The 20,213-nt window shown below is 45.4% G+C and overlaps 2 protein-coding genes across 2 annotated transcripts in view; one reads left to right on the top strand and one right to left on the bottom strand.

The window, feature by feature from the left end:
* The window catches only part of CD80 (CD80 molecule), a 25,727-nt gene extending 14,958 nt beyond the window's left edge, over positions 1-10,769 (top strand). Inside the window, exons 4-7 of the mRNA XM_065676420.1 lie at positions 160-441; positions 2,190-2,315; positions 6,255-6,378; positions 8,261-10,769. Of these exons, the coding sequence (XP_065532492.1) occupies positions 160-441; positions 2,190-2,315; positions 6,255-6,361 (515 nt within the window). The 3' untranslated portion in view covers positions 6,362-6,378; positions 8,261-10,769. The remainder of the gene's footprint in view (positions 1-159; positions 442-2,189; positions 2,316-6,254; positions 6,379-8,260) is intronic.
* On the bottom strand, positions 3,619-20,213 carry TIMMDC1 (translocase of inner mitochondrial membrane domain containing 1). The gene is made up of 8 exons (XM_065676421.1): positions 20,076-20,213; positions 19,800-19,965; positions 18,544-18,632; positions 16,405-16,472; positions 15,479-15,557; positions 13,980-14,090; positions 13,303-13,420; positions 3,619-5,427 (listed from the first exon to the last, which is right to left on the bottom strand). Exons 1-7 carry the CDS (start codon positions 20,168-20,170, stop codon positions 13,333-13,335), a joined length of 696 nt encoding a protein of 231 aa, XP_065532493.1. The 5' UTR covers positions 20,171-20,213; the 3' UTR covers positions 3,619-5,427; positions 13,303-13,332.

The raw sequence follows: 20,213 nt of genomic DNA, 5'->3' as shown, positions 1-20,213 counted from the left end.
CAAGGCTGTGGGGAGAACGCTAAGATAAAAGAAAGGCCAAGCAGGTTATCACAGAAGAAGAATGCCCTGTGGGGGGGTCTTTGCTTTCACTGTGGGTGATAAGAACTGCAGGCCTTGCTGTAATCCGTCAGAATGGTAACTAAATCTTTCTTGCTTCAGCTGACTTCAGTGAGCCGAACCTAACAGCAGAAGTATCCACTGATTCTTGTGAATCAACTGAGCTGGTGGTAATGTGTTCTTCTTATGGAGGTTTCCCCAAACCCAGACTCTCTGGAGCCCTCAACAACATGTCCGTGGTGTGGAATGCCAGCTGGGTGACTGAGTCCATCCTCAGCCCATACAACATCACTGGCAAACTGTCACTCAATGTGACCCAAGATGTCAACATCACTTGCTCCGTTGAATACAACGGCTTTACCAAGTCCACCAGTTTGCTTCTGAGTAGGTTTTATTAACAGTTTGTGTTACAAACCCATTTTGTTGAATCTGATAAGTTGCCTGCCTGAGAAAGCAGTAGATTTTGTATGTCTGTTTATGCAAGAATGACCCAGTGATCCCGCCTGTGAGCCAGCTGGGGGACACAGATCTGGTACTTGAATGGAAGGACTTGAGAAATGTGTGTGCCTTAAAAGCCTCAGGTTGCACAAAAAAATAATTTCCTCGTTTAACAAACCGTCAGCTGGGGTCTAGCAAAATTCTGCTTTCATACACACATTTAATCTGTGTATGAAAATTCCGTCACTGTGCATGGTTTGAAAGTGATAACATAATAGATAAGTCTGTGCTTTGAAAAGCTTGAGGCACAAGTGGAAACAGCATGAGGGAGGCAGCATACTACAGTCCAGATGTTTTGCAGTAGAAGGGGTTTTGCAAGGAAATTCTTAAAGCCAAAAGGATTTTATTTTTTTAATGTTGTTACCAAAGAAGTATTCTGAAATGTCTCTGGGCCTGATGTTTTCACTATAAAGATAAGGGCACCTTCAAGGGAAGCTAGAGAAGCACTGATTTTCCTAGGGAATTGTAGCTTATTCATCAATCCTACTAAAATCAAAGGGGCTTATGAGACGAGGTGCCATTGAGTTTCAGAACCAATGCCAGAAACTAGGGCTTTATGAATATTGGTTATTGCTGGATGTAGTGTATAATGTCCCTAGTGATGGTAATGGAAGAAGGTTATGCATATCATACAACATAGAAAAGGAGAGCAACAAAAAAGAGTAATAATAGTAATACACTGTTGTCAGACAGATTCTCGGAGGAGGGTGCAACCACCAGTGACAACAGCAGTCACAAAACCCCCGCTTTCTGATTTTTAAGAATGTGGAACCACGCCCATTTTCCCATTTTCTATGATGGAAATGGCCCTCCAAATAAATCTTTAATAAACATGGAGACAGAATAGAGCCTCTGGTAAATGCAGGAGACAAACCATGGAGGGAAATATTGTACAGCAGATCAGGCTACTGTCTAACAAATTGTATGATAGTTATGCCAGATGCAGATGATGAAAATCTGAAGACCCACGCACATAGGTCTGCAGACCTGTGAACATGCACCAAGTCTGTCCCTCCTGTCGAATGAGGGTTCTCCTGCATTGTACAAGAACAGCCAGTTATCTACCCTAAAGTTCAAGTGTCAGAAAGGTCATCTCCAGTGGTGAAAAGCCAAAGGCTCCAGATCCAACGAACTCTGCCACAACACTTTTTCTGATGAAAAAGCACTATTCTAGTCTATTTAATGCACTAGTCTATTTAATGCACTACTCTCCATCACCTGTGAATTCAGAGGGGAAAAAAATAGGCATAAATCTGGTGAAAACAGTAAGAAAACCTGTAGAGTACTTTTGAGAATGTAGGTTTTCTAGACATGGACTCAGACTTTTCCACCACCCCTAACCATGAGTTTAAAAAACAGCTCAGGTGTTTTAAACTGTTGCCTGCCTCAGTCCTGTTCTGGACGAAGACCCAGCATTTCAGATTCTATGAATGTGTTAAAAATTTCAGCACATATCAAATACAGGGGAATGAAAGAAATTTAGGTGCCAGCTCCAGCTTTGTCTGTTCATTTATTGAATAGGTAAATTTTTCAGGCTAAGTTAGAATTTGTCCAGAACCCCCAAAGTTCACGTACCTGCTATATGCCAGTATGTTGTTGAGCCCTTTATTTATGCTTTATTTCTTCTGTCTCAGAAAAAAAAAAAGACTGTGTTCTCCCTACTGTGGCTTCATCTTATAATGTCATTACTGCTTCAAGTATCATCATTGTCATCTTCCTTTTGGCTATCATCCTAGCAGCAAGGTACCTCCCAAGGCATGGTAAGTGTTGATCCTTTTCCAAGAAACAGCCTCACGCTGCCTATGGAGTTTCTATGTGAAATACACATTTTTAGAAGTTATGCTGACACACTTGATTGGCAGTTCTGTACCACCTTCTCCTTTCCTTTTTTTCTTTTCCTTTTTTTTTTCCCATCTACTTTGACAAAATTGAAGTCCAGCTCAGGACTTTTCCTACATTTTGAGTGCAGGCAGCACTAGGCTTCAGGTCTGAGAGCGGCGGGGCGATGGAGTTCCTCAGGGGTCGGTGCTGGGACCGGTGCTGTTTAATATTTTCATCAATGACCTGGATGAGGGAACTGAGTGCACCATCAGCAAGTTTGCTGATGACACAAAACTGGGAGGAGTGGCTGACACACCAGAAGGCTGTGCTGCCATTCAGCGAGACCTGGACAGGCTGGAGAGTTGGGCGGGGAGAAACTTGATGAAATTTAACAAGGGCAAGTGTAGAGTCTTGCATCTGGGGAAGAACAACCCCATGTACCAGTACAGGTTGGGGGGTGACCTGCTGGAAAGTAGCGAAGGGGAAAGGGACCTGGGGGTCCTGGTGGATAGGAGGATGACCATGAGCCAGCAATGTGCTCTTGTGGCCAAGAAGGCAAATGGCATCTTAGGGTGCATTAGAAAGGGAGTGGTTAGTAGGTCAAGAGAGGTTCTCCTCCCCCTCTACTCAGCCTTGGTGAGGCCGCATCTGGAATATTGCGTCCAGTTCTGGGCCCCTCTGTTCAAGAAGGACAGGGAATTGCTTGAAGGAGTCCAGCACAGAGCCACAAAGATGATTAAGGGAGTGGAACATCTCCCTTATGAGGAGAGGCTGAGGGAGCTGGGTCTCTTTAGCTTGGAGAAGAGGAGACTGAGGGGTGACCTCATCAATGTTTACAAATATGTGAAGGGTAGGTGTCAGGATGATGGAGCTAGGCTTTTTTCAGTGATATCCAGTGATAGGACAAGGGGCAATGGGTGTAAACTGGAGCATAGGAAGTTCCACGTTAACATCAGGAAGAACTTCTTTACTGTAAGAGTGACAGAGCACTGGAACAGGTTGCCCAGGGGGGTTGTGGAGTCTCCTACACTGGAGATATTCAAGGCCCGCCTGGACAAGTTCCTGTGTGATGTACTGTAGGTTACCCTGCTCTTGCAGGGGGGTTGGACTAGATGATCTTTTTAGGTCCCTTCCAACCCTTGGGATTCTGTGATTCTGTGATTCTGTGATGGGGAGTTTTGACAGCAGATCAGAGTATTTCCAAAATCAGGGATATACAGAATTGAAGAGTTTCACAAAGAGTTTCACAAAGGCACATTTTTATGTATTATGTTTATGTATAACATGCTTGAAGATGCCAAGAATCTTGGTGATCATGATAGATACAGCTGAGCACTGACAGTTTCAGAACTGGATCTCTCCACACACCCTATTTAGACAATCCCTTAGAAAACTCACAGAGCCAAAGTTACAAAAATGCGTAGTTCTACAGCCACAGCAAAAAAACCTAAGCACAGCCATGTTCCACTTCTATGAGAATTCCAATCAAGAGACACAGATTTGTCTTCCTTATGTACCCAAAACTAGCACGGGTGAGGTGCCCTGTCCCACCCTGTGAAGACTTCAGTAACTCCAGACATGTCCCAATGAGTTTTTCAATGGGAAAGGAGACCTCCAGCATCTCAGACTTAGCTGGCAGCTGAGCAGATGTATTTTCTTTTGTTGCTGTTATTTTCATCTATTAGCTGTTGCTCCTCATCATGTCTAAGCTGACCTAATCAGAAAGCCCCTTAAGATGTGGATAGACATCAAATGGGTTTATAAAGGCAGCTAGGCATCCAGCTGGTATTGGAAGTCAAGAGCAGTAGATATCCTATCCACACCCTCTTCTGGAGAAAGGCAGCAGGCCTTGCAACACGTTATAAATATCACCCAATTGAGTTCTGTCAGGTCACTGGGGAAGTCAGGTCTGGAGATCAGAATCCCACGCTCTGTGTTCAGGGAACTTAAGCCAGAAGCCAGCAGTCTGAGCTTCTTAGCATCTCATGGTCAAGTGGTATCCCCTGTTGGAAAGAAGCTATTTGATAGGCAGCAGGAATTCAGTTCACCTAGGGACACTTGTAAGTTTGTCATGCTTGTGTCTCTGCTACCTCTGTTTCTACTTCAGACAAGTGCACTCCCAAGTCAGAGGTGTGAAGGTAGAATGCTATTTTTCTTTTCCCCTCCTCACCAACCACATCCCTTCAAAAACCAATGTGACCACTGAGTCAGACTGGGCTAATTTTCTTTCTGGTGTTTTACCACAAAGAAAGGAAGCTTCTGGAAGACAATGACTTGGCTACACCCGTGCACCTCCTCATTTTCCACTCACGTGCCCCTGTGACACCAGTGCTGGTTTTTCCCCTGCTGTACCCTGGGGCTATGTCAATGGGAAAGCAGCAAGCAGGATGAAACCAAGAAAATCACAATTGCTTACAGCCTGTGCTGTTAGCTGTGTGGATAATGAACTTCTAATTATAGGAGAAAATGAAGTTGAATTGGAGGATTTGGCTCTAAACAAATACAGGCTGGAAACTGAAAGGTTCCTTACCATTAAATTAGCAAGAATCTGGAGTATTCTGAGATAGATAGTTTTTTATGTAGAAACTATATTGCTTTTAAAGTAGATGTAAAAAGCACACCAATGTGGTGGAGTATGATCACCTGCAACAGCATGGGACATGGCTGCAGGAACTGAAATTTCCCTTTCAATCCCATTTTCAGAATATGCACAGGGAGTAGATTTGCAGAGTCAGGTGGTGATATTTTGTACAGCCACTTTCGAAACCAAACATATGTTCCATGAAACTGAAGGTACAGCTTCAATCCAACTTCCCAGTTTGTACAGTTGTCACATTTCAGTGCTGCTGTGCATCGCCATGTGTCTGGGGAGGGAGATACTTGTCCTAAGAGCACTTCCTGCTGTTGTTGCTACAGATCACCTTCAAGAGCTATTGTAGGAGCTCAGAATAGGTCTGAGGGTACCTCTGTTCTGACATATGGAGGGCTGAGTATGGAGCTGACTTGATGCTAAGAGTGGTTTCCGAGCTCAAAAAGCCGTGCTTCAAAGACCTGAAGTGTGGAAGGGAAGAACAGAGAGATAGAGCAAAATGGAAATAAGAGTTCTCAGATGCATGTTGTAGTAGTAACTAAAACACAAAGATGCTTTGCTGAGGTTCAACCCCCACACTTTGGGTAGCTCACGGCCTATCTTTTCAGTAATTGAAGAATGAAAACTATAGATTTTTTTTTTTTTTTTTTGGCTCTTCAGTTAATGAAACACAAAGCACCATGATTATACCAAGATTAAAGGTCACTTAAAGAAAAGCCTAGGATCCATGTTATAAAATTTATGCAATTTGCTGTAATAGTACAATACAAAGATTCAACTTGATTATGTTCAACTCATTATGATTCAACTCATAGATGCTGAGATACCTGTTTAATTTGAACTCCTTTTAAAGCACTGAAAGAGTTGGCTGGCTAGTTCTAATACCAGCATTCTTACACTCACTTGGCAAATTGCATTTAGTGACACGTAACTTCTACCATTATGTCCCTTCTGTTCTCATCTTAGCAGGTAGCAACCTGTCTCTATGCCAGGCTGTGGTCCTAGCCTTGAGAATGAAAGCTGTTGTATCATACGACACACTAGTATTTATATGTAACAGAACTTTCTATGAGATCAGACAATGTCTGTAGGCCAGCCATATTCAGGTGTATTGCATGGATGAGTCCTGCCAAGGAAAAATAGAAGTAACTAGACCTAAAAGATTTGTTGTCTCCTCTCCTTTCTTCCCACTGCCAGTTATACTTTACTTTGTTGAAGAAGACATTTGTATTCAGCATATTTATGTCTTCTGTAATTTCAAATTCTAATTGGGGGTCTTCTTTTTCAGTCTGTTCTCACTGCTGTAAGTGTCAGGATTCACTGGAACAGGATGTGAAAGAAGGTACAAAGCCACCTGTGAGCCCTAAAGTGACATCTGAAACATCATTTGTATGACCAGATTGCATTGGCAGGTAAGTTTTCTTCACCATTCTTCTCTTGGCAAAATAGCTGCTAAAATACTATTTGATTTTCACACAATGTTAGCTCGCTATGCTGTCCTTTAGGGTAAATGCAGGGTAAAAAGCGGTAGAGCCCGAATGCCAGCTCAGACACATGGTGTTTCCTGGTCAGGTGGCTAGAGGAACGATGCTCATGTTGCTTGTGGGGCACTGCTTTGTTTGGGTTATTTCAGATTTCCTGGAATGAACCTAGTGAAAAATGGTAGAGGGCCAAATTTCCTGAGCTGCTCAGCTGCTTTCTCCTCAGCTTAGGCCCTGCGTGGGTGATGTGCAAGCCTTTGTGGTGTTCTTTTCCTTAATTAACAAAAATTTTTAGGGACTAAATGGGGATGGAGACAGAGAGAGGGGAAAAGAAAGGAACATTTGCAACTTTGACTGTCAGTGTCTCCTCTGAACCTGTGTAAGCTGGTTAATATGAGAGGTGGGTTTGTAGCATGGTCATCCATCTATCAGGATCTGCAGTGACAGGCCCTTGTTCTCATTTTGTGAGCCTCTCAACTAAGAACTGTCCTGACTCATTTGTGAGTAGTAGCTTATCACTACTATAGGTCCCACATGTGGTTTCATTCCCCAGAGATTGTTTCTGGTGGATGTCCTGTGAGCCATAGATATCCTGTACTCATGGCGCTGTTGCATAAACATGGGAACACCACTGATAGTAGAAATGAAGGACTGACCAAATGGAAGTGAGGGAGAGGTGAACAAGAGAACAACTCCAGCATTCCCATTAAGATTAGCAATGCCAGTCCACTTGTGAGATAACGCCGTTCCTTTCAGCAGCTGGAGGAATAGAGAAGTTTCCCCTTCAATACTTGCCCAAGAAATGCTCATCTATCTCTTAAAAGGAGCTACTTGTGATACTGAGGTGTTGTGAAGGATGGGCTGGGGAAAAGTCTGGCTTAGCCACGTTTTGCTACTACAGAGCATTACATTTGTTTTGGCTCGAAAGCTCAGCTGTGTTCAAAGCTGTGCCCTCTGAAAAGACATTTTTCAAGTTAAGAGACTTAAGTAAAGATTAGCAGCTAACTGTTCTTATTCACATCATTATCCAGGTGACTGCATTTCCTGCTCTCACCATGGCATACTGAATACATTGCCAGGGCAATGCAGTAGAGCAACAGCTGTAGAATCCTGGAAGTCATGAATTTGTCATGCCGTGCATTGCAGTAATCTAAAAGCATAACATTTTTGTGATGGAAAGGAGGGGAAACTATCATTCAGGCCATTTGTCTCATTTCCAAACCTGACCACGCACTCATGTTTTCCTCTGGGGAAGGCCCTATCTGGAACACATACTAGAGCTTTGGTTAGCATGATTTCTGGGGGGGGTTGGGATGGAAGTGGCAGGAGTTCAATTACGGAATAAATCCATTCTGCCACATTCCTCTTTTGTTACAAAAGCTTGCCAGGCTTTTTCTGCAAATGGTTGGTGTTCCTAACTGCAGCACTTGGAACTGCTGCTTGTCTGTGGACAGGGATGGAAGCTGTGCTTCCCTAGTGGCTGACAAGTCATCTCGTAACTGTGTGATGTGCTGAGCCATGTCCTGTTGCTGCTTAAAGAGGGTAGCACATTCACTAGCCATCCTCACTCCGCAGACAGCACCTCTGCACTGTCCAAAGGTTTTCAGTGAGGCAGCCTATAGCTCGCTGCAGTGCCCCTCTTCAGCTGTCTAGCTCTGATCAGCCCTCAGCTCCGCCTTTACTGTAGTGGGAGCCCTCTTGTGGAGGCCTGTCGCATGTCATCCCCGTTTGTCTCGGCTCCGCAACGTTCTTGCCTTGCATTTAGTATTAAGGGGAGGAAAAATAAGTAAAATCTTTTCTCTGTGTCCCTCAGGTTTCTTATCCTGTGTATTCCGCATTGCAGTCCCCACTGCTCATTGTATAGCAATACTTATTGTGTTGACCCTTCGGCTCTCTGAAAGGGGATGACAGCAGTAGAAAGCTCTGCTTATGAAGACTGGCAACATAATCCTGTATGAATGAATGCAAGCCCCCACCTACGCCACAGAAGCTGTGACCTTACAGCAGGTCACTGGAATTCCAGCTGGGAGGACCCTCCAGGTTCCTGCAACAGGAGTATCGTGAGCATCAACATACCAGTTCAACAGTTTGGGATCCTCTGGCTTTGATGCTGCCCCCTGTGAACATCAGGGGCCCCGCAGAGCCCTGGCAGGCAGCCCACAGCCACAAGCCCTGTTAGTAACACAGAGCTGGCCTTTGGCAGACCCCAGGCCCTGACACACAGTCTCAAGTCAGGCTGTGCCTCCATGTGGTGACTGGGAGCAGCTAAAACTTTTTCTATTCAGCCTCGTGCAGGTATCTGACAGTACTGTTCTTTGTGCTGGAGGACTTTGGATTTGGACTTGACCATTACAGATGCATGTCCCTTCTCCCCTAGAGAGGCAATAATGCACACACTTTTCACAGAGAAGCACCTTGAGTGGGACTTCGTGCCTCATGCTTATTTTCAGTGCCAAAAGACGTTTTAGGGAATGATCCATACTGACAGCACACTTAGCAGCTAACTAATATTGCTTATCCACAGCAGTGGCAGAAGTTCTCGTAACCTTTCTCTCCTGAAAGGATGGCCTCACCAACCCAGGTACTAAAATACTGCTCCTCCACTGAATTACTGCAGGGGCACATTTGACAAAGCACAGTGCTGGTGTGTACACCTCTGTGCATACACTTGTACAAGCTCTTACACGCCACACTTGTAACGCCGCATTTCTGTAACAATCCGTGGTTTATCTCAAATGTTATCTACTGTAATGAAATGTAACTAACTCAGCCTTGCTCCATAAACATAGGTCTGCTTTTGTTTGTATATTTGTATAGGAGTACTTGTTAGGCAAGGCTCTCTGTATTCTTGTCACACAATGACATACAGATTTACTTTGTGTTGAATGCTGCCACTTTCTGCTAGCGTTCTCTCTACGCAGCCGGGACTTGAAGGAGTACCCTGCAGGATTCTAACGTTGGATAGGACTCATCTAATCTGGGTGATATTCTTGCCTACTGTGTAGGAAAAAGTGGTTTCTCATTTTCAGGGGAGAAAAAGCCCCAGCCCCACCAAGCTTCCTAAGCAACTCTGCATTCTAACCTAAGTCAACCCTGCTCTGAGTTTGACAGATCTGGTTTTCCCTTTTGCCCTGTCCCACTGCAAACTGTACCTGTTCCCTTGCTGCTCTATCCATGTGTGTAGTTAGCAGCGCAGAGCAAACACCATGGCACTCTCTCTGTGGGATGTTTTGTTGCTTGAGCTGTTTATCTTGCTAGGACACAGCCAAGAAATATTCTACCCACTTCACTTTTTTCTAGCAGGTACATATTGAAAGAGAAATTGCTGGAGGAAATAAGAGGACTAAAAGTGGTTTATAGAGGATTGAGCTACGAGAGGCTAAGAGATCGAGTTGCTAGTAAAAATAAGGCACTGCTCCTTTACTACTCCTGCAGCATCATGCTGCCCCATCAGCTTTTTTACTGTTTTCTCACTGTATGAAGAGAAATGGGAGCTTCAAAACATTCTTGTGGAAGGTTTTTTGAAAGAGAAAATGAGACAAGGTGGGTGATAAGGAAACCATAAGCTTTGGACTTGTGAATTCTGATTGAAAGCAGAAAACAGGTGACACCGAAAACAGTGTTTCCGAAAGGCAACCTTATTGCAGGACTTGGGTCTATGGGCAACAGTGTCTCATACTTTCCATTTCTTCCCATACTTCATCTTTCCAGCATAAACTACCAGCTTCCTGCAGGCTCCTTTTGTATTTACTTTGCTCATTTTTAACACCATGCTTCCTTCCCTGCTATAACAATGCATTTCCACCTCACCAACCACACCACAGCCCTGACAGTTGTACCAACACAACCTTTTCCCTCTGCCTGTCCTATGCTTTACTTCTGCTCCTGACTGATGATTGCACAGCCTCCTGGAGAAGAGTTTGTTTTTAACCCTTCTATGTCACCAGACTCCTCTGACCTTTGAAGTTAACTCCTTCTAAAGGAAACAAAATGTTTCACTGACAAATATGTCTAGCATCAGTTTGGTTTTGTATTCTTGTTGGGCAGGTTATTTGCTTTATTTTTTCCTTAAGCACTTATACTATGAATCATGTTTTCTATTGCCTTATGCTGTATTCAGTGAATTGCACACAAATGGTTTCTGTGAGACCTTTTTGGCTTAGTACCTGGGTCTTTCTACCAGGTGAGCTGCTCTGTTTATCACAGGTATTTTGTATATAACATTTTTTTCCTAGAGTTCCTAGAGTTTAACTGTATTAAAAAATATATGGTAAACTCAAGTTTCCTTTCCTCAGTAATAAAAGATGTCTGTTCTATGTGCAGGGAAGTGGTAGAGCCTTTCAAGTAACAACATAAGCCTCAGCCACCATTTCACAGCTGCTAAAAACAGGCTGTGTAGCATCTAGGTAGCTGGTTGACAAAGCTGTTACAGGTACAGCTGGCATCAAGACACACCTCTGTCTGGTGTGCTCAGCAGTAATGACAAGTGTCACTCAGGTACCCATCTTGTAACTGTCACACACCTCCTGTCAGTGTGTCAGGGGTTAACAGAGCAGTGTAGCTATGGTGCTCAACATACAGTTTGCAACAGCTCTTCCTTCTCCCTGCCAAAAAGGGAGGTTCCCTGCAAAAGCAAAACCTGGTGTAAGATTAGTGTACCCCCACTACTCCTGTTACCCACTCAGAAAGTGGAGAACCGATAATGTCAGTGTTATGCTTTTGCTGGGGTGGAGGGAAGACAGTGGGGAGGGAGGAATCCCTTACATTTGTATTTAAAATACGAGCTCTGAACCAACTCTTCACTCCCCGTTTGGACAGTGACTTTGAATACAAGAAATGAAGAAGTGCAGGGAATTACATCCAGCAGGAAAAGGAGTAAAAAATGGCTGCTAATCTTGAGTGTGCAGATGGAAGTCTCTGCTTTCCCTTGCTAATGTGCAGCATAAGGACATCCAGCAGCCCTTCCTTCCTCACACGGAGAGAAAAGCCACCAACTGCTACAACTTGGCCCTCCCTAACCTCCCATGCACCAATGGTCAGACACAAGAAAATTAGTATTCTTTAGCCATCAGATCAAATACCACTAAATAGTACTACAGAAAGACTGAGGAATGACACAGCCAAATGTCATCTCCTGTACAAATAAGAAAAAGAAGAGAAAAAGAGAAGACCAAATATCGTTGTATAACCACAGTGGCAAAAATGTCACTCAGAAAGGTCTGCTGTTTTGTTTTTTGAGGGGGCAGAGGAAAATAACACTACTGTCACCAATACATGCAAAGCTTAAAAACAGGAAGGGGGAATGACATATCTGTACCTCTGCTTATTCAGATCCTTCACTCAGTTAACTGAGAGCTGGTTGGTAACAACCCCAAAACACCTGTTTCTTCAATGAAAATGAATGAAAAATGCACTACACAAAAAATACAATAAAATGCTTATTTCAGAGATCAGAAAACATAACACCTTCCTGGAAGCAAGCTGTGCCAAAAATCTGCTTTGGGTGGGTGGAATATGCTCTGTGGAATTGACTGTTCATCTTTCAATCAACAGTAATCAGCAGTAATAGAGAAAAGCATTCAGCCAGAACATACTGATAGTATACTCTTTCCTTGGGAGAAGGAGACCAAAACCCCTTGCCTGGATCCAATTCCCTTTAACAGGAAAAAAGATCTAACAAAAGAAGAGGACCAAAATTCTGACTTCTGCTTTGATAGAAATGGCGATGGGCACCCTGGCCCTTCTGGGTACAGACCATTAGTCCATTGACTTCAACCCTACATAGAGGTAACAGCTATGACTTAACAGTTCATCTCTGGTACAAAACAATAAACAGAGCTGGTGCTATCCTGGCTCTTGTCTTTGCTACTGCCTGGACAGAGGAATGCCTGACACCACCACCAGACTTTATTGCTGTTCATGGGTGGAATCTCAGCTACAGCTCTTCTTAAGGAATGTTACTCATATGTTTCTCAACTGCAAATGCTGTACTAACATAAAGAGCTCACAAACACAACCACCACTGCTAGATGGCTTTATTACGTGTCTTGAACCACACTTTCCCCAAAGGTAATCTCCTAATTCCCAACCTTCAAATGAAATCAGAGGCCTTTTTATTGTTGGTTAAATTTTCTAGAGTGGCAACTATTCCACCATCACCACCAGAAACAAATCATCCTTCTTGTGGCCCTCTCAGCCACACTTCTATTGAGGAACCCAAAACATGCCTTTTTCAGGGTATTTCTCTATCATTCCCAGCTCCTCCACCCTCCCCAACGCTGACTGCAAAATACCCCAGGTACTGGAGGAACCATGTGTTTTTCTGCAAAAAGCCTGAAGAAACCACCATCAGCAGGACAGCATTTGCTGATGCTGAAACCAGGCCCAGTCAAGCTGTGGGACAGGGATGACAAGAGGACGAGGACCACTTGCTCCAGTGCTACCTGTGCTGTGCTCTGACACCAAGGTCCTCAGGTGCTGTCTGAAGAGCAGCTTGCACCAGAGCCTAATTACCTTTTGGAATCAGGGTACATTTAGCAACCAAACTATTCACAGGTTCTTTAGCTTGAATATTTCTACCTCACTGGTGGTCTGGACATTTTCAGCAGTGAAACGGGTTCTAAATGAGGTTCCGGGGCTGCCCTCACCCCCTGCCAAAGCTGCATTATGCTTTCTAGTCTGCAGAGTCTACATTTCCACCTTCTTGGCCATTCCATGCTATTGTGCAGTGATATGCATCCATAAACCATGTTTTCAAGCAAAATGCTTTTTCACAAGTGCACCAGGTATAACTGCATTCACAAAAGACCTCCAAGACTTCTATGAGCAGAATTAAAGTACTTTGTTGCTGCTTACAACAGAGATCTGGAGAAGACTCAACAGTTCCTAGAGAGCTCTTGCTCTCTTTGTCTCTGGTCCTTCCACGTTACTTTCTGTTTGGCCTAAGACTTCAGTCACACTGAGCCTGGATTGCCTAGAGAGAAGAGAGAGTACAAAGTAATTTTATCTCTATCCTCCTGACAAAGGCATCACTGAAAAATCCCAACTCTTGAACTTCTAGAACTGGCTCTATTCCTGAGTTTTAGTAAGTCACACAACCAGTGTCATAGCCCTTTCTCCCCAAAGCGTACAGCGATCCTTCTTTTCTCTCCTTAACAGGGATGGAAAGAAGGCAGCAATGAAGTTAAAAACACAGTTCTGGCCTCTTTCAGTTTTGGTAAAGAAATACCAAGGTCCTTGTCCTGCTTGTCTTCACAGCCATGGCAAAAGAGAAGAACTGATACAGAGTCACTGGGTTGGGGCAGGGCATGAATTTTGTACAAAATACCTTGTTAAAAAACAAGCAACAACACCAGACGCTGGGAACACCAAACCAGCAGTTCTCAGGCAGGTATGTGACAAACATCAAAAACTAAGAGCAGAAGAACTGAGGTCTAGAATAGCTGTTTGTCATGGTTTCCTTAAGTGCTTGAGCCACACAGACCTTGACACTCCTCTAGTCAAAGACTCGGACAGGCAGAGCTGTTCCTTACCACTCTGCTAACTTCTGTTCATACAGCTCCCTGCGCTCACGGTTTCTCCTCTCGTCCAAGGTCTCACCAGCAAACTTCTGCATTACCATTAAGAGGCCCCCTGCAGGGATCCTAGAAGAGAAAACAGGAAAGTCACAAGTCACCCAGCAGAGACACAACAGTAATAACTTAGTGGCATGGGCAAAAGGAGCATGCAGGGGGCAGCCACCAGACCAGTGGTGTGTAACATTCCCCAATAGTGACACCACACAACAGACTAAGGCACTTGTACTGTCAGCCACCAAACACAGCCTGCCTTCAGCTGTGACTCCTTTTGATGACATATTCTGAATTTACCCATTGACAGGCACTCAAAGGGCAAAGGGGTGGAAGGATTTAAGTACCCAAACAACCTCTGTAGATCGCCCACCCCATAATCTGGACAGTCAAAATTCTGATCACCTTTTGCCCAGGTGTGGAGGTATGTGTGCTTTCATTGGTAAAGCTCCCTAGGCTGCTTCCAGGCATGGCCACAGCTGACACTATGCTGACGGTGCTGAATAACCTATATAAAGCTCATTCTCTTGTCCAGTCAGGATCCCCAAATTCACTTGTGAGAATATTCACAAGTTCTGCTTGACAAGTCAGACTTCTCCTGAATTAAGAGGTCATTGTCATGATGGACAGAGCCCCTGTGACAGAACCCAAAGCTCCATGCCCCTGGGAGCTTTAGGAGACATGCAACTGTAATATATGCACAAAGAAAGAGATGTGCCACCTTACAGCCTTGGGCTGTGCAGCCCAACCATGCTGCTTCTTCCTCAGCATTGCCTAATGGCTGCTCCTCCACATTTTGGCTTTGATGGAGCTTGGTTTGTAAATACACATTTTTATATGGACTCCTAACCTAGGGGCTGGCAATTCCCAGGGTGCCCCCTTCGAAATGTGTCACCATGACACCCAACACCCCTTGTGTGCCATCTGGATTCTGGGCTGCTACAGGAGCAGCTGCTGATGGAGGTGAGGAGGGAGCCCAGAAGCTGTGTTTTACACTCCTGCCTTTACCCACAGATAACGCAGTTTCTTAAAAGCAGATGTCCAGCAGTTCTGCACACAATCACCAGGCTCATCTGACCACACGAAGGAAGGAGACATGTCTGTAACCCATTCTCACAAAGGAGACATGTCTGTAACCCATTCTCACAATTTCCTACTTAACAGTAGTTAGTGTCTCCTCTAATAAGCAAATAGGAGCAAGTAAGATGCTCTGTTGAGAGTATGGAGTCCTTATCACCAAAGAAGCAGAAAAATACAAATCAAGAAAAGAAACCCCAAACAGTGCAAATGTTGTGAGAAAAGTAATCAAAATTATCCCAAGAGAGATATGGGAAATCCCTCAAGGCAAAGGAGGCAGGGAAGCTTCTGTAGCTTCATCTATGATTTGAGACATGGTGTGTGCAGCCACTGTGCAACAAACACCCTTAAGGAGTAGCTGTGTATCAGCAGCAGCCACAACTCACCCAAATGCCGCTCCAAACATGAAGCCTCCTGCCAGTCCCTGCAGGCCCAAGTGGATTCTGAAAAGGGCTCCTGTGAAGGCTAAAGAAAACACAAACCCACTGAAACCATAAGCAGCCCCCCACCAGCCATCACACACAGACAGAGGGAGCTGCTTGCTGCATTTCTCCTTCCTGTGAGCTGACATCTACTTTTAACAGAGCAGAAACCAAGCACAGTGGCAAGCAGAGGGGATCCTCACCACAGAGCCACCATGGTTACACTAAAGCACTGCACAAAGCTCCTGCTTCAGAAAACTCCCCAAGAAATGTTAAGAGGTACCTATGAAAGTAAAATCAAGCTCTCTCCAGACTGGAGCATGAGCCTTAACCCTGTTGGTTTTTCCGTTCAACAACAGCTAATAATAGTAGCTTCCACGTAAGGCAGAAAAGATCAGTAAAAGATGTATACAACAGTAAGGGCAATCCAGCCTGTAACACTGAACAAGCAGATCACTTACCCAGAGCCCTGCTGCCAAAAGTGGACATGCAAAACTTAGCATGAAAAGGGTGCTTTATAAACAGTGCACTGAACTGTTACAGCATGGAACTAAGAAATTCTTTCCCTGCTAAATAGGTGCAGGTTATACACCAAGCGCTACCTTTACCTGACACAAGCATTTTTCACCCAAAAAACTCCAGCAAGTATTTTGAAGATGAACTGCTAACCACAAAACTCCTCCATGGTTCCAGAAGTGCACCGGTATCTCTGTTACACATGAAGGCATGCAGCAGCTAAACTACAGAGCCAAGTCACAAGGGCAGTCAGTAGATCAAGAAACAAAACCCAGGAGATCCTCTCAAAACCAGAGGATTTCTCTCTCTGTTTTACCACTTATGACCCTCGCTCATACAGCGAATATTTCTAAGCAAGGCTATAGAACTCTTACCTCCTGCTGAAACAAAATTACTGATGGTGGTTTTATTGCGGTACACAGACAGACCGGTGCTCACCAAGCTGCAAAGATAAGGCACAGAAGTCAGAAGTTGCACATGGAAAAAGACAGGTAGCAAAACACAGCCTGAAATAAAGCTGGATTTCATTAAACCAACCCTCAGGTTGCCTCTTAACTGCCTAGTTGCTCGTCTGCCCAGAGCACACAGGCACCAGCCACAACTGCCTTAATTTCTGCGACTTTAGAGAGGCCAGGGAATATTGGGATTCCCACCCTGGAGCGGGGATAGTCTTTCTGTTTCTTTTCTTAATCAGAGATTTCTTTTATTTTCCATCATATATTCAAGGATAAATGGAATTGAGCATAAAAAGGTCCCGTCAGTCAGTCCTGATGCAGGACCTTCCGCCCAGAAGCTGAATCTGCATATCAGTCAGATCTTGCCTGACAGACAGTGCTGACCATCAGAGCTAAGTCAGACACCCGACATCAGCAGTGCCACCTACTCCTGTGGCATGAGATTCCCCACCAGGGCAGGTCCACCATCTCCTCCAAAAACAGCCCCAAAAGAGCTCTGAGTTCAGCAGCCACATCCTCCCCAGCACTTCAGCCATCCTCCTGCATGACATCTACCAGTCAACAGCAATCTTCCTTCCCAGTGCTGGAGCATCACCTTTGTACAAGGCAAAATTAAACATCTGGTTTATGAAACTCAAAGTTTACAGGATGAAACTTTCCACCTGGACTTTACACAAACAAATCTCTTTTCAAAGCCTTTTACAGAAGGGCAGTGAGCAAGGGCGAGGAGCCGACTGTAGGGGAAACTTCTGCTGGAAGATGACGAGGTTACATGCCAAGGTCAGGAAAATCTAAAGAAACCAAAAACTCCAGGAGAACAAGAAGAACAGATACCAATCAAAAGGAGTCAAAGAAACCAAGAGAGACAGAGTGATAAATTTAGAAAGGAACAAGAAAACTGGGGACATGGATATATAAACCAATGCTACTCAATACTGCTGGTATCTTAAAAGCAGAAGGGGAATTTAAACAATGCGTACGTGCAGATGTAGGCAATGCAGGTTTAGGACTACACATAAATTTACCATTTTGGTCAGGGAAGGAGATATTCCTAGTTTAAAAGGGCTTTACTCGGAAAAGCATGCTTATTTTGATGTTATATTGTCAGAAATGCACTGAAATGTTTGAGGGGGAAAATCAGGGAAGAACACAAGCTCTGTATTAGTTGTGTGTGTAGGGAAAATCTGAAGGCCTAAAGCAGTATAGTCTGGTAGGTCTGATGTTCAGTGACTACATAATAACAAGATGATAACAGGCATTTGAGGACAAGAACAGAGAATTGTGAGTAATGCTAGTGTGTACAGATTTGGAGTAATAAGACATCACAAAAAGAAGAAAAATTAGGGTGGCATAGAAAGCTTTTCCAGAAACAGCCAATGTACCTTGAAAAGAGATGAAGCAAAAGCAGAAAGAAGACATCAAGCACAGCGAAGAATCACAGTGATTTGGGTTGAAGTGACCTTAAAGCTCAACCAGTTCCAACCCCCTGCCATGGGCAGGGACACCTTCCACTAGACCAAGTTGCTCCAAGCACCATCCAACCTGGCCTTAAGCACTGCCAGGGATGGGGCAGCCACAGCTTCTCTGGGCAACCTGTGCCAGCGCCTCACTGCCCTCACAAGGAAGAGCTTCTCTCTTATATCTTAGCTAAATGTCCCCTCTTTCAGTTTAAAGCCATTCCCCCTTCTCCTGTCACTACATGCCCTTGTAAAAAGCCCCTCTCCAGATTTCTTGTAGGCCCTCTTTAGGTACTGGAAGGCTGCTATAAAAGAATGGTATTCAAGTCAGTAACAGCGTGGGTTGTATGTAAGGAACAGTGCTTCTCCAGTTTCAGGTTTTGTGTTGGTTCATTAGAGGATCTAAATTCTGGGGTAATTATAAAAGGTTAAAGTCTCTTTATATTCACACCTTATCACTCAGACTCACTGCTAGCACAACGCTTTGTGCCTCCATCAACCACAGGTCTCTCAAGTAGCCGCAAGCACTGCTGGCTCCTTGCCACTAGCACTCAAGCATAAGGCAGCTCTTCTCCCACCATCACTGCTGGGAAACACTTACTTGAATAGTGTCACAAAAGTGGCCACTCGCCAGCTCCAGCGCCAGCCATAGCGGATGAAGCTCCTGAGGCCAGCTCGATGCGCAGCTTCCTGCGGGGAGAGAAGACAGGTTACAGACCACAGCCCTCCTCCCTGCCTGCACCACCAGCCTGCTGCGACCCGGGGTATATGCTATGGGCTGTGGGAATGACATCACTTGGGAGTGATACCCCGATCCATAGTGCTCAGGTCAGTCACCTTCAGAGGAAGAGCCCCAGCCACCAGCACGAAAACCATGAATTAAATCCAGTTTGTAACATCAACTGGTCTTTTTAATGCTGGTGTTAAAACACATCTGCGGGGACAGCGAGAGCTTTATGAGGGCAGGACAAGAGAGTAGCAGAGGAGGAGGAAGGGGGGACAAACTAGAAACTGGTTCTTCATTATGAATGGTTCACAGGTATTCATAAATAATAACCATTAACAAAAAATAACCACAACAAGTGATAGCCACCCAATTTAAATGTTAAGAGACCATTAAGCTCTGCAGCTCAGCACTGGCACTCAAAAGTTGGGCTTTTTTAAAGGATAAACAGCAGCTTCATAAAAATTTAAAATACTTCACTTAATAGCATGAAATAACATCTCTCTTCTGGTGCCTGCAGTGCAAGTACTCAGCCTTGGTGCAGACACATGACTGCCAGCACAATCACAGAGTGAAGCCAGGCACGGGTACGTACATCAGGAGCCGAATCTAAATCAGTGAATGATGAACAGTGAATCAGTGAGTGACGGCAGATCTTAAGGGGTTTTCTCCAGGCAGACAGCCCCTGAACTGAATGACAAACCCTTAAACGTCCGAATTCACCTGTAAAATGTCACGAGTTGTGACCTCTGCTGTGGGGTGCAGCTGTAAGCTAAGAGTACTCTAAGTGGTCCTAAAATAACTCACGTTACTAAAGGGACACCACCAGCCTGACACTGTGAAGTCTTTTGCCAATGCGTAATATAACCTGAAAGCCTCCTCAGGACATGTCACTGGCCACCGAACAGACCGGCGCGCATCGCTACCGACGGCTGCTGTACCCAAGGACGGTTTCTTCGGCGGTAACCGCGCAGGACGCGTGTGACACAAGAGCCGGCCCGGGCGGGCTCGCACACGCCGAATGTGTGGCCACTGCCCCGCGGCTCCCGCCCCACCGCAGCCGCAGGCCCCGGCACCCGCCGCCCGGCCCCGAACCCAGCGCGGGGCTCCCGCCGTGGCGAGCGGGCTCGTACCACCGCATCGGCGCGGTTCTGGAAGAGCTCGCCGTGGCTCCTGTCGATGAAGGCCTTCCGGCCGTGGTAGAAGGCGGGCAGTCCCCCGTACACCCAGCCTGCGAGCCCCGCGACGAAGGCCGACTTGATGATGTTGATAGTCTCCTCCGGGTACTGCTGCCGCTCGCTGCAAGGGAATGGAAGGACACGGCTGAAGGGGGGCAGCGGGGCCCGCAGGCACCCTCCGCACGCCCTCCCCTCCCTCCCCTCTCCCCTCCGGTCGGGCCCGGGGCTCACTCTCGCCGCCAGAGCTCGCGGACCCGCTCCCAGCCCGTCTCCGGCGGCGGCGCGGGGCAGCCGAAGAGCGCCGGAGCGTCAGGCCCGTCCGCCATCGCCCGGTCGGCGCGGCAGCAGCGCCCCCCGTTCCCCGGCGGC

Source organism: Lathamus discolor, chromosome 4 (assembly GCF_037157495.1).
Source record: "Lathamus discolor isolate bLatDis1 chromosome 4, bLatDis1.hap1, whole genome shotgun sequence".
Taxonomy (NCBI): domain Eukaryota; kingdom Metazoa; phylum Chordata; class Aves; order Psittaciformes; family Psittacidae; genus Lathamus; species Lathamus discolor.
Note: the sequence above shows the minus strand (reverse complement) of the source record. Positions and strands in the feature narration are given on the sequence as shown.

What these genes read in the sequence shown, in the direction of transcription:
- TIMMDC1 (XM_065676421.1), bottom strand. Translation starts at nt 20,170, where the DNA reads ATGGCGGACGGGCCTGACGCTCCGGCGCTCTTCGGCTGCCCCGCGCCG. An exon ending in AGAACCGCGCCGATGCGGTG is followed by an intron (nt 18,633 to 19,799) that starts GTACGAGCCCGC and finishes CTCTCCCCGCAG; the next exon opens with GAAGCTGCGCATCGAGCTGG. An exon ending in ATGTTTGGAGCGGCATTTGG is followed by an intron (nt 14,091 to 15,478) that starts GTGAGTTGTGGC and finishes TTTCTCTTCTAG; the next exon opens with GATCCCTGCAGGGGGCCTCT.